At 46.0% G+C, this 13,908-nt stretch overlaps 1 protein-coding gene across 1 annotated transcript in view; it reads left to right on the top strand.

Moving 5' to 3' along the window:
* The window catches only part of SUSD1 (sushi domain containing 1), a 109,369-nt gene extending 98,361 nt beyond the window's left edge, over nucleotides 1–11,008 (top strand). Inside the window, exons 15-18 of the mRNA XM_068973655.1 lie at nucleotides 3,808–4,066; nucleotides 6,946–6,978; nucleotides 7,074–7,191; nucleotides 10,938–11,008. Of these exons, the coding sequence (XP_068829756.1) occupies nucleotides 3,808–4,066; nucleotides 6,946–6,978; nucleotides 7,074–7,191; nucleotides 10,938–11,008 (481 nt within the window). The remainder of the gene's footprint in view (nucleotides 1–3,807; nucleotides 4,067–6,945; nucleotides 6,979–7,073; nucleotides 7,192–10,937) is intronic.
* Nucleotides 11,009–13,908: the final 2,900 nt, after the last annotated feature.

Here is a 13,908-nt window from a genome sequence, read left to right as displayed (position 1 = left end):
GGCCTCTTTCCCATGGCTGCCCAGTGGCTGCCCGTGGAGTGTTTTGGAAACACTGCTTCGAGTGAGGATGAGACTTCTCTCTAGGTGGCTACGCTGTGGTAGTTAAGGCAATGGGCCTCTTTTTTTGTTTCCTGGGGCACAGACTGGGCTTCCCTGATAGCTCAGTTGGTAAAGAATCCACCTGCAATGCAGGAGACCCTGGTTCAATCCCTGGGTCGGGAAGATCTGCTGGTGAAGGGATAGGCTACCCACTCCAGTATTCTTGGGCTTCCCTTGTGACTCAGCTGGTAAAGAATCTGCCTGCAATGAGGGAGACCTCGGTTCAATCCCTGGGTAGGGAAGATCTGCTGGAGAAGAGAAAGGCTACCCACTCCAGTATTCTGGCCTGGAGAATTCCATGGACTGTGTAGTCCATGGGGTCGCAAAGAGTTGGACACGACTAAGTGACTTTCACTGACTGGGCACAGACTGAGCCTTTAATTCCAACCAGCACCCTCCTTAGTGAATAGAGAGATTTTTAAGGGACCAGAGATGAGCATTTGGGCAGCTGAACTCAAGAAACAGAATCTGCTCCTTCGGTCATTCAATAAGCATTGAATGTGCCTGTGACATGTCGGGCAGTGTCCTTTGCACTCATGCCTCCAGGTATATCCATTAGTGATGGTGGATCAGGAGCATCATTGCATTTACCAAAGACAGAATGTATTTTCCTTTATTTAAGGGTGACCTTGGGGTGTGTGTAGTGGTTTCTAGGAGAGTCATTTGGATGATTCCTTTAATTCATTCAAGTACTGAGATGTGGGCAAGACATTGCATTGCTAATAACTGCCTCTTGGACTCCAGATGGTATTAGGGTGGAAGTAATTTACATCAGGTGGTGGACTGTGTTGTGTTCAATTAAGCTTTTTATTTACACAGGTCAGGGAAGGATTAGGAAAGCAGAAATATTCCCTTTTTAGAGAGGAAGATTGATGTTCACTTGGAGGGATGAGCAACTTACTGACAGGAGTCTAGAAAAATGGGATAGATGATCTTATCTGCAATACAGAAATAGAGACACAGACATAGAGAAAAAAATGTGTGGACACCAAGGAGGGAAAGAGAAGGGTGGGATGAATTGGGAGATCGCAGCTGATTCATATACACTACTATATATAAAACTGGTAACTTGTGAGAACCTACTGTATAGCACAGGTAACTCTACTCAGTGCTCTGTGGTGAGCTAAATGGGAAGGAAATCCACAAAAGAGGGGGTGTTTGTATACATATAGATGATTCACTTTGCTGTACCATAGAAACTCTTCCAACACTGTAATTATATGCCAATAAAAATTAACTTTAAAAAAGAAAAGATGGCAATATTCTGCTTCCTTGACCTAACCCACACTACCTATGTCTCTCATGACCCTTCAGTCTAATGACCCTACAGTACAATCAGGGTAAAATTCATGAGATATCACAAAACTGTCCAAAGAAAGTCTAGCAAAATTATCTGTGTGTCCATTTATAATGAAACTTGGGCTCTTCGTGTCTGTTCATTTGAGCCCAGTAAATGCTCAAAAGTCTTTCCAGGCATGTGTATGGCCTAAGTTGTTCTGTGTCTTAATTCCTGACAAGTTGCTGGAAGGCATTGTAATTCTGTTGCTGGAAGGAGACTGGAAGTCGTGACCTCAGTGCCCGAGAGAATGTGCAATACGTACGTGATATTTAGGCCAGGTAATTATGTAAGGGAGAAAGAAAAGCCAAATGACACTCTACCCTTGTGGCTCTGTGCCGGCCAGTGCCTCCAAAACAGGAAGTGGAGATCTGTGAGTCACTGGGGAAGGTGCTGGTGAGAAAGAGGGGAAGAGTCCTTCTGGAACAGTCGTGCTCTCAACAGCCATGACTGCTTCCCCAGTGTCATCGGCACTGATTAGCAGCAGGATGTTGGGGTGGTTTCCTTGGCCCGAATACCTGGTTGGAGCTAGAGGAAGCAGCCAGCCCAGAGTCTGCTGTGTGCATTATCCAGGATGGGGGCGTGGGGCGCTTGGTGGAGCAGGGGCTCTGGCCCCACGCCTCCCCTCCCTGACCGGGTGATCTTGGGGGATGATGCAGCCTGTAACCAGGCTCTCCTCATGCTCATGTCTCCCACACTTGCCAGATTCCAGGAATCACCTAGGATGCTTTATCAGCAGCATGAATTCTCAGACTCTACTGGAGATTTTGATTGAGTAGGTCTGGGATGCGGGCTGGAAATTTGTACAGTTATCAAGCGACTCGGGTGATTATGATCATACTACCTGGGAAGACTGCTTTATGCCTCTTGAATGGTACCTCTACTAGGAAATGTTCAGAACCAGAGGAGTTCAAGTGAGCCTTGAACTTGCACTTGAACATCACTACCTACATGGTAAGATGAGAGGGACTTGAAGGTGTGCTTACAGACAGCATGGAGCCTGCTGCCCATTTACTTTTTCACCTGTGTCTGTGATTCACAGGGGTGTCTTCATCTTCAAGTCCCCAGGAAAGTTTGTTGTTATAAGTGTTCCTTTGTAGGCAGTGAGGCTTAGTAAATGTTCACTGGTGGTGGCAGTGACAAAGCATTGCCCTGCGGGCTTCACTTTGTCTTTTTTGTACAGAGCTCACTGCTGAAAGTGAATCCAGAAACTTTGTGGAAATCAGGGGCCTGAGGACACCTAGGAATTTCAGGAGCCTGGTGGATGGGTACTTTCTAAATCCAACACCTGCTATTAACCTAGTGACTCATGGGCTCTTAGGAAGCAGGAGATGGGGCATTAAGAATGTGGAGCAGGAAGTGTATACTTATTGGTAAAATAGAATTACATATGCTAATGAGTTTGGGAAAGTATCCTAATCATATTGATGCTGATGCATGTTTTTCTTCTTTATTGAAATTTCAACTCAAGAAACATCAGTGCAGAGTCAGTCATAGCCAAAGACCTGCAAAGATTTGCAAGAATGCAAGAGTAAATCATTCAAGTCCTTACTATCAAGCCTGATAGAGAAAGCAGACATCCCAAAACTTACTAGGAGATGAGCCCAAGCAGATGGAAATAGAAAGGAAGATGTGATTTATTCTCAGAGTGTTTTTGTCCTTACACTTTCTTTTGCTGACAGATTTTCTGTTTGGTGGGATAAATAATACTGAAACATGATAAAGTGACACCAGACTGCTAGTGTGTTTCTTTGTCCACATGTAGGGAACATACAGGATTTTCCCTTTCCAGCTGTTGAAGGATATTGTCAGACTAGATGAGTTCACGGTGACTTTGCACTCCGTGCTTCTCATTCATTTCATAGGAACTTCGGTATCAGTCCATGAACTGGAGGGAGTGTCCGTCACATGAGTTCTGTTTTAGGCTCCTCATGTGATTATGTGGAGCCTTTTGGCAGACTTAGTGCCCTAACTCTTGTCGGCAATAGGCCTCCATGTGACTGCTAAACCCTTTCCCCAGCTGGACTTTGTTTGCCCACGAGAAAAATCACTGATTAGATCAACTTTATGACATGTATGCTCCAGGCAGTTTCCCAGGTAGCCATCTGCGGCTAGAACTTAGAGAGACCATTCTCCCAGTATCATGAAGCATGAATACGGTTGGTTCCCACTGGAGTTCCATGACTGTTGGAGCTGCCAGATTGTGAAGCCCACGTGGGCAGGGACTTTTATCCAGTGTTGTATCTCCAGCATCTAGCAAAGTGTTGATCTCATAGCCGGTGCTCAGTAAGTGTGAATAAATGAATGAATGACAATACCCCCCCCCACACACCCAAGCAAGGGTCTGATAGACATTTTCTTTTCTCTTACAGTTCATATCAGGTGTTAGTGCTTCCCTTGGCCCTCCAAAGCACATTTGCTTGTGATTCTGAAGAGGCTGCTTCATTCTTTAGCAAAGCTTCTGAGGCCAGTGGATACGTGACGGCAGAACTGCTGGCCAAGGATATTCCCGATGATGCCCTGGAGATATCTATTGGAGACAGGCTGTACTATGGGAAATATTATAATGCACCCTTGAAAACAGGGCACGATTACTGCATTATATTACGAATCACAAGTGAATGGAATGAGGTATAGTTCTTTAAAAACTCTTGTGAATTTGATATTTTCTTCTTCATGTGAAATTTACATATTTGAACATTTGTTTTCCCCGTATCTGAGATGAACACTGCGTATAAGAACCATAAACATGTATTGAACCCTTTCACTTTATAAAGGAGGGGCAGGTGAAACCTTTCTGGAGGTGGATATTCTGAACTTGCTGGGGGAACGTGTTTGGATCTGTGTTTGGACTGAATTTGTTTTGTTTTTTCCTAAGCTTTATGGAATGCTCTCATCCCATTGCACTGGGGAAGCCTGAGCTGGAGTGGAACATCGAGATCTTTCTGCCACTTCCCTGTACTCCTGCCAGGCTGCTGCATTCCCTCATTCTCTGGGAAGCAGCAAGAGGGGAGGGGCAGATTATGCTCAGCACTATTTTCTGGCTCTATTTCCTGCTTCCGTTACTTCCTTGGCTATTGCGTAAACCCCACTGTCATCGCTCAGTCCTTAGAGAGTCTATGTGTTTCTAGCAGTGGTTCTTTCTTGAGACATGGGAACTCATGAGAAACACGAAAACAGGAGACGTGTATACTCTTTACAGAATGAATGATTATAATGAGCTGGACAAGCAGAATAGCCAGAGCTGGGTCCATCAGTCGGGGTGGAGGAGCTTCTGGAAAGAGCATTGTCATGGTTGCCCTAGGAAAACTCAAGAGTTTGATATCAGTTCATATTGGTTGGCAATGAAAACTAGAAGAATTCTATGAATAGAAGCATCTCTTGACTGATGAATGTGGGGCATCTTGCGTGTAAGGCTCATCACATGTTTAAGGCTGAAACATGCTATTAAATTTTGTATAGGACACAAGTCACATGTGCCATTATCATGTGTGATATAAAACTAAGACTATGTCCAGGTAGCAGAAAGGTCTGGGGGTGTTTTGTGGCAATTAAGTAGGGATTAAGAATTGAAAGACTAAAGTCCAGAATATATTGCCCTTAACTTGTTGCAGAGGTCTTTATGACTGAGACAAGGCCTCCTTGCTAGAATATCACTTGGAGATCCTGACTTGGTATCTCTAGCCATAGGCAACGCTGGCGGTAGAGTATGTGTGCAATTTAGAGATTGCTCAGACCTGCTGTCTCCGGCCGGGACTTTGCTCTGGGAGGGTGTATTACTCAGCTTGGGCTGCCATTTCAAACCTGCCAGTACTGCCCTTACTAGAGCTTTGTAAATTGGGAAGAATGAGTTTTCCAGTCCCCTCTTTTTGTTTTTCCTTTTATGTATCTGCCTCACTAAGTAACATTACCATGTTCCTAGTTGCCAATACAGAAAGTGAAAGTGAAGTCGTGTCCGACTCTTTGCGACCCCACGGACTGTAGCCCACCAGGCTTTTTCGTCCATGGGATTTTCCAGGCAAGAATACTGGAGTGGGTTGCCATTTCCTTCTCCTGGGGATCTTAATGACCCAGGGGTTGAACCCAGGTCTCCCGCATTGAAGGCGGATGCATCTGAGCCACTAGGGAAGTCAGTACAGAAATCTAGGAATAATTCTTGTCTTTCTTTTTCTTATCTTCTTGTGCAGTCCATTATCAAATTATGTCAGTTATGTCACCTTAATGCCATTTAAAACCATCCTTTTCTCTCTTTCATTAGCACGGTTTAGCCTTTGACATCTCTGTCTGAACAGCAATTTTCTAACTCATCGTCTCGCCTCTTCTACCTATACCCTTGCTCCATACCACTGCCATAGTGAGTTTTATAAAATGTAACATCTGATCAAGCCACTATATTTTAATGAGCTCCCTTCTTTATCTGGCCCTGTCAATGTCTCTCCTTTAATACACTCAGTTCCCTAGTAACAGTCTTGCTTTTTGAGGTCCTTTTTCTTTCCCAGTATCTTGAAATATACCCTTCACTTTATTCTTGCATATTATCTTTTATTAAATGCACTGATGCAAGGCTTCCCAGGTGGCACTGTGGTGAAGAATCTGTCTGTCAATGCAGAAGACACAAGAGGGTTCGATCCGTGGGTCAGGAAGATCCCCTGGAAGAGGAAACGGCAAGCCATTCCAGTGTTTCTTGCCTGGAGAATTCCACTGACCGAGGAGCCTGGCAGGCTACAGTCTACAGGGCCACAAGGAGTCAGACATGACTGAACAACTGAGCTCAACAAATGTCATCTAGAGAAGTATTTGTATATCCCAAGCCTTCTCATAGCCTTGCCCGTAAGAGGCATCACTATGTCTTGCTGAACCTGGATGTGACCTTGGAATCCTCTTCAACGTCATTCTCCAGGCAGTCAGTGCCAGTTGCTGAGAGCTGGCAAGGGGAATGGAATTCGCCGCCATGCCTGCTCTTTCCCTGGAGTGTGTACTTCCTGAGAGCCATTGGAAAGCTTTAGGGTCATCATTCCTAGGCTCACTTCTGTCTCTGTTGCCCTGCCAGACCCTTTGAATGCTTGGTGATCAAAAGGCTAAATTGTAAGATGCTACAGCTGAATGAGACTTTTCTTTTTTGGCCACACTGCACAGCATGCAGAATCTTACTTCCCTGACCAGGGTTTGAACCAGCAACTCCTGCAGCGGAAGCACAGAGTCTTAACCACTGATTGTTTTTGCTGTTCAGTCGCTAAGTCATGTCTGACTCTTTGTGACCCCATAGACTGTAGCATGCCAGGCTCCTCTGTCCTCCACTGTCTCCCAGAGTTTGCTCCAATTCATGTCCATTGAGCTGGTGATGCTATCTTAACCACTGAACCACCAGGTAGGTCCCCAGGATGAGACATTAAACATCATGTTGTCCAAAGTAAGAGATAAAACCCTGCAACTTGGAGGGCAAAGGTGTATTATTTAAACGGACATCACATGCCGCCCAGTTATACATGTTGCTTTACTTTCCTTTACAGGTGAGAAGAAGTGCCTGTGCCGTCTGGGCTCATGTAAAAGGTAAAACCGTTTTCTGTCCCCATTTCTCCTCTGTTCACTCGGCAGCATGAAGTGTCTGTTAATGAGATTTCTTTTTAAACTGTCACAGGTGATGGAAGCACATCTCAGACTAGCCGTAGCTGAAAAGGATGGGGGTGGTGGGAGCGCAGGGAATCAGAACCCGAGTGGCATCACCAGGAACCGGGACGGGGCTCTTAACACCACGAGTAGGACTCTCCCTTTCTCTCTGTCTCTCGTCTCCTCTGTTTCTAAGTGTGAGCTGCTTCACTTTCTTCTACTGTGAACTACGCGGGGGGGCAGGATGGGCAGCAGCTGCCCCATGTTAGCCACGTCAGTGGGGACAGACAGTTTTTCAGTTCCAGGAGTCTCTTCTCCTAGGCAGGTGACTATCCATTGGATGAATCACTGTTAAGAGGAGATGGGGTAGTGTGATCAGCCTACCTGGGGTTTGGGGCTTACTTACTGGCATGGCTGGTTGGGGGTGCCGATCAGTGTGATGGGCAATCCCACAGGGTTGCATTGAGAGGGGCATATGATCCCCATCAGGAAAAGAGGAACAGCAAACCATGTTGACAGACCAAAGCAAAGAGCTACAAACAGTCCACTACTTTCAACCATTTGGCTACTTCTCATGCACACGCACACACACGCACACACACACACACACACAATTTAGAAAAACATCCTCCATTAAGAAAGTGGAATTATCCTCCGTATAACCAAAAATGGAACCCAAGAAGAAGACAGTCCAAAGGTGGATCTGTATTAAATCCAGGTCCAAGACCAAGGGATGACCCATTCCTATTGACTTAGTGCTTCTCATGATCTGCTTAGCAGTCTGTGATTAAATGGCAGATTAAACCGTTCTCAAATCACAATATATAATACGAAAGGGAAAGGTGGATTATCACAGTAACTACATTCATTTAGAAAGGAGGAAAAGGGCTTCCCTGATGGTCTAGTGGTTAGGAGTCTGCCTTTCAGTACAGGGGACACTGGTTTGATACCTGGTCCTGGAGGATCCCACTTGCTGTGGGGCAGCTAAGCCTGTGAGCCGCTGTGCTCTGCAACAAGAGAGACCTCTGCAACGAGAAGCCTGTACACTGCAACTAGAGAGTAGCCCCCACTTGCTGCAACTAGAGAAAGCCCTCGTGATGCAATGAAGACTCAGCACAGCCAAAAAATTACTAACTAAATAAACAAAATCATTAAAAAATGGGAAGAAAAGATAAAGAACCAAGCTGTGCAAGACTTCCCTGGTGGTCCAGTGGTCAAGAATCTGCCTTCTGGTGCAGGGGACACAGGTTCGATCTCTGGTTGGGAAACTAAGATCCCACATACCGCAGGGCAACTACGCTCGTGCTCCGTAACTACTGAGCCTGCCACACTCTAGAGCTCGTGCATTGCAACTAGAGAAGCCAAAAATGCAACAACTAAAGAAGCCTGCACACTGCAACTAAGACCCAGCATAGTCCCCTGCCGCCACCCCCCCAGCCCCGGCCTTCTCCTGCAAAAGAACCATGCAGTTGCCCGGGGACCGATATCAATGACCCCATCCTGCTGGACAGGAAAAGCAAGCCTCTCCTGGGCTGGCAGCAGAATGGGTCACCTGCTCAGTCAGTTTGGCTGCCTCGGGCTCTGCCTGATTGATGGGGGAGCACCTTGTCCCTTTGCTCCAGAGCTCTCCCTAGAGATGCAGCGGGGAAGAACCTGCTGAGGACCCTACAGCTCAAACCTTCTGCTTCTGGGGGGCAGTGATCTGGATGGAGGAGTTGCCTTAGGGATTGAGCTACCACAAGTCTTGTTCACCAGGCTGGGATTTCCCTGGCAGGACATTTCTGTAAACCAGAGGGCAGCCAGCCACTGGATTTGACTCATAGGAATTCCATTAATTTGTAGCTAATACCAGAAATCTTGTCAAGTTTATGACCTTTTTGAATCTGGACCTTTTCCTGGTGGTTCATGCATCCTAGCCACTGCCTGAGGAATTCTGCTGTAGCCTGGAGTATCAGTTTAACTCCTTACATCTGTCCCTCACCTCAGAGCAGCATAAAACAATAGGCTGGGTTGGTTAGGAAAAGCCTGCATCACCCTGCTTCCAGGAGGGATCCACTAGGTGGTGCTTTACAGCTGGGGGATGTGTTACCCTGTCGGTGGAGGGTACCTAGCAGGAAATGATTGGGAGGAACCTGGAGAACTAAGCTTCCTTTATTTGTCTGAAAGTGAAAGCTGCTCAGTCGTGTCCAACTCTTTGCAACCCAGGCCAGACTACTAGAGTGGATAGACTTACCTTCTCCAGGGGATCTTCCCAACCTAGGGATCAAACCCAGTTCTCCCTCTTTGCAGGTGGATTCTTCACCGACTGAGCTATCAGGGAAGTCTGCTTATCCCCTAAACTCATTTCCCATCTTTTTATCTCTCATCACACCAACTTCCAACATGGGTAGCGCACATGGCTTTTCATCTGGGCATTGAGCATTACCTGACTGTCAGCCGTCTTGAATTGTATATTGCCAGGTAGTGAGGGCCTCTCTCTCTTTCTTCAGTTTTCTTGTGAAAATAATTTACATATAATGTTGTGTGAATTTAAGGTGTTTACCAGGCTTCTCTGGTGGCTCAGAGGTTAAAGTGTCCGCGTGCAATGCAGGAGACCTGGGTTCGATCCCTGGGTTGGGAAGATCCCCTGGAGAAGGAAATGGCAACCCACTCCAGTATTCTTGCCTGGAGAATCCCATGGATGCAGGAGCCTGGGGGGCTACAGGCCACGGGGTCGCAAAGATTCGGACACGACTGAGCAACTTCACTCACTAAGGTGTTTAGTGTGATTTGAATCATGTATATACTGCAGAATGATTACCGCCATGAGGTTAGTTACTGTCTCCATCACCTCATGTAATCACCTTATAATATGTAATTTATACATATATAAAATCTGTGCATATATGAGTATTTAAGATCTACTCTCCTAGCAGCTTCCAAGTGTACAATACAGTACTGTTGACTATAGTCACCATGCTATACACTAGATCCCCAGACCTTACCCATCTTACATCTGGAAGTTTATACCCTTTGATCAATATCTCATTTCCCCTACCCCCAGCCCCTGACAAACACCACTCTGTTTCTGTGACTTCAGCTTTCTAAGATTCCATGTGTCATTGAGATCATACCGCGTTTGTCTTTCTCTGTCTGATTTAACTTCACTTAGCATCACAAGTGAGGGCCTCTCTTAACAAAGATGTGCGCCGGTACATTTCTGCTTTCCGGTTAGCTAAGCCCCCTTTCTTGGAATTGAATGATGGCCACAAGAAACAATCACACATTCCAACATTTGGAAGTTTTTCTACCAATCCATTCCCCAAAGCTTAAAGGGCGGAAAGGAGTTCCTACAAGGGAAAGAGGTGCTTCTATCCGAAAAATGGAGGCATACAAGCATTGTGGATAGGCCCTTCAGAAACAATAGCTTCCAGAATCTACTACTTTCCACAGATGTTTGGTGTAAGTAACAAACTCACACTAGATAGAAGATACGGCCGAAGAGCTGGCCATGGTCATTTTACCGAGATTAACAGGAAAGATTTTGCTTTGGAAATATCTAAGTGGTTTTTGGCAGTACCCTTTCCCCCTCATATTGAAAGAGAGTTTGAACCTTTAAATACAAGCTACTAGAAAGCTCTGAGATAATAGAAAACCCACTGTGGTGTTGAAATTCTGAAGGGGACGCTCGCACAGATACATCTATGTACAGGGTTTACTTGGGTGGCCACTCACCTGGCAGTCTCCTTTTGCAGAAGTTTTGGAGACTGCCTTTTCAGAAAGTAATCTGGAGAAAACTAGGATCCAAATTAGTCCTGAGATTGTTTCGGTTCACTCGTGCCAACCAACAGCCCCATTCTTGCTTTTGCCCGCTGATGAATTATGCTATGTCACCTTTCATACATTCCCCTAAGAGGGCTTTGTGATGACGACCAGGGAGCCAGCAGTGGGTTTGATGGGAAACCCATCAAGGGAGCTGAGGCCTGAGCTCCCTTGCCCGAGTCCTGCTTGTAATCAGTCGAGTATCTTGTAAATTGTATTTAACTTGGCTGGTTCTTCATTGCCTTCCTCCAAGATCCCTGCGATCCTTTCCAGCCACAAAGGACTTGAGCCTGTGTTTTCTTGAGTCATAGCACAAGATCATCTGATACGTGAGATGATGAGAAAGTGTACATTCTCATCAGGGAACATTCTTTAGTCACAGGCATGAAACCTCTGAGTCATTTATGACCCCTCCTCTTTCTCTTTTAGCCCACATTTTGCACTTGGGCAGGGCTTTCTGTCATTTCTGTGTTCACTCCCTGAGTAGAGGCCTTTGGACGACTGGCCAAGCCTATTTCTTATCTCCCACAAGAGTGTTCAGGGGTTTCCTCTTCCCTCCAGCCTACTCTGCCGCCCGACATGTTAATAAGGTGCAGTACTGATTTTCTGATTTCCCCCGGTGGTCCCTCCAGAGTTCTCCACTACTACTTTTTAAAAAATTACTCTGGGGGGAATTTATGTCCATATCTTTTGGCTGCGCTGCGTCCTTGTTGCTGCACACAGCCTTTCTGTGGTTGCAGTGAGTAGGGGCTACTCTTTCTTACAGTGCACAGGCTTCTCATTGAGGTGATTTGTCTTGTGGAGTGCCAGCTCAGTAGCTGCGGTGCACAGTTTAGCTGCTCCGCGGTATGGGGGATCTTCCTGCACCAGGGATCGAACCCGAGTCTCCCGCATTGGCAGGCAGATTCTTAACCACTGGCCGCCAGGGAAGTCCTGCCAGTACTTCTTAGTCTGGTGTCCAGGGCCTCAGTTGGACAGTGATGTACCCTTCTGATTGCATCTCCATTCTTCTCCATTTAAACCAATGTGCCCATACTTCTCTGCCTGTGTCCCTTCTTTTCTCTCCTGAATGTCTTTGCTCATATGATTCTGTGCTTACTTTCACCTGGATCACCCTATAATCTTCCTGCAATTTCTGTTTATTACAGTCCCTCCTGTTCTTCAAGATTAAAGTCAAATGCCATTTTCTCCTTGACACTTTAAAGATTTCCTCAACAGGGCAGGATCTCTCTTCCCTCCCTCTCTTTAGCCATTCTACTGTACTTTCAAGCCACTGGCGCACTTGTCTTTTCTCACTAGATTTCATACCCTTGAGGGATAGCATTTGAAGAGTGAGAGCAGTGCCTGGTAAGCAGCAGGTATTTAACCAAACTTTATTGGATTGGGTTGAATGATTACTGGGGAACTAGTAGTACAGTCTGATGAAAAATGAAGCATAGCAGGTGCAACACTATCAAATAAGCCAGAGAAGACTGACATCCAGATATAAGCCTAGTGGGTATGTATATGTATGAATATGCTGTGCATGTGTATATATACATACATACACACACACTCATTTTGAACCTTCATAATTGTAGTAGGTAGTATTCTCTTAATAATACAGCCTCACAAATTGCTGGTCCCTGGGGTACACCCACCTGCTCTTACTTATTCGTAGAGTATTCTAGTTGTTGCTGTGATAGTATTTAAAGATGTAACTGGAGTCCCAAATAGGGAGATTATCCGGGTGGACTTGATCTTATCATGTGAGTCCTTTAAATCTGTGTCTAAAAGTCAGAGGGAGAAGGCAATGGCACCCCACCCCAGTACTCTTGCCTGGGAAATCCCATGGATGGAGGAGCCTGGTGGGTTGCAGTCCATGGGGTTGCGAAGAGTCAGAAATGACTGAGCGACTTCACTTTCACTTTTCACTTTCATGCATTGGAAAAGGAAATGGCAACCCACTCCAGTGTTCTTGCCTGGAGAATCCCAGGGATGGGGGAGCCTGGTGAGCTGCCGTCTATGGGCTCGCACAGAGTCGGACACGACTGAAATGACTTAGCAGCAGAAGTCAGAGACAGGGGAATTTGGAGGTTCCAAGGGAGAGATGCATTTGATATAATGATTTCTCCTGCTGGCTTTGAAGATGGGGAGGACCACATGGCAAGGATGCTGGCAGCCAGTAATAATATGGGGACCTCAGTCCTACAACTGCAGGGAACTGAATTTAGCCCACAGGCTGCATGAGCTTGGAAGTTGATTCTTCTCCAGAGACTTCAGAGGGAAATGCAGACCTCCTGCCATCCTTATTTCAGCCCTGTAAGACCCTGAGCTGAGAACCCAGTCAGTGTGCCTGAACTTCTGACCCACGAAACTGTGAACTGATAAATGGGTGCTACTGCTCAGTCTATGGTAACTTGTTAAGCTGCAAGAGAGGATGAATTCAATAATTTTACTGATTCATCAGGTTTTATTTATCTCTAAATTAGTTTTCTACTTTGGTCTCCTTTGCCATCTTCTGCTTCTCAGGAGTGACTTCCCAGATAGCACTAGTGATAAAGAACCCGTCTGTCAATGCAGGAGACAGGACATGCGGGTTCAATCCTTGGGTCAGGAAAATCCCCTGGAGGAGGGCATGGCAGTCCACTCCTGTATTCTTGCCTGGAGAATCCCACGGACTGAGCAGTCTAGTGGGCTACAGTCCATAGGGTCGCACAGAGTCGGACACCACTGAAGTGACTCAGCATGCACGCATGCATTCCTCAGGGGATTCAAGCAAGGGAACCCTAGAATAGCAGAGAGAAATTTAACACACTAAATAGAATTCACAGTGCCATTATTTGTACCTTTTGGAGAACAGAATTGTTGCTTTCCGAAAATGACCCTGCTGGTGTAAATTTGTGAAAAAGTCCGTAACCAGAGGAAGTCCTCAAGCTGTCACAAAATCTAAGAGTAGGAATGGGGCCTTTTAAATGAATTCTTCAGCACCTGTGATATTTCCATTAGTGAAGAGGTTAAAGATAAGGCCCGGGAAGCCCTGTCACTCCTTCGGAGCCCTATACCTCTTCAGGGAGCCACCCCAC

This window comes from Capricornis sumatraensis, chromosome 6, assembly GCF_032405125.1.
Source record: "Capricornis sumatraensis isolate serow.1 chromosome 6, serow.2, whole genome shotgun sequence".
Lineage (NCBI taxonomy): Eukaryota > Metazoa > Chordata > Mammalia > Artiodactyla > Bovidae > Capricornis > Capricornis sumatraensis.
The sequence above is the reverse complement of the archived record's forward strand: the minus strand, read 5'-3'. Positions and strand labels throughout refer to the sequence as shown.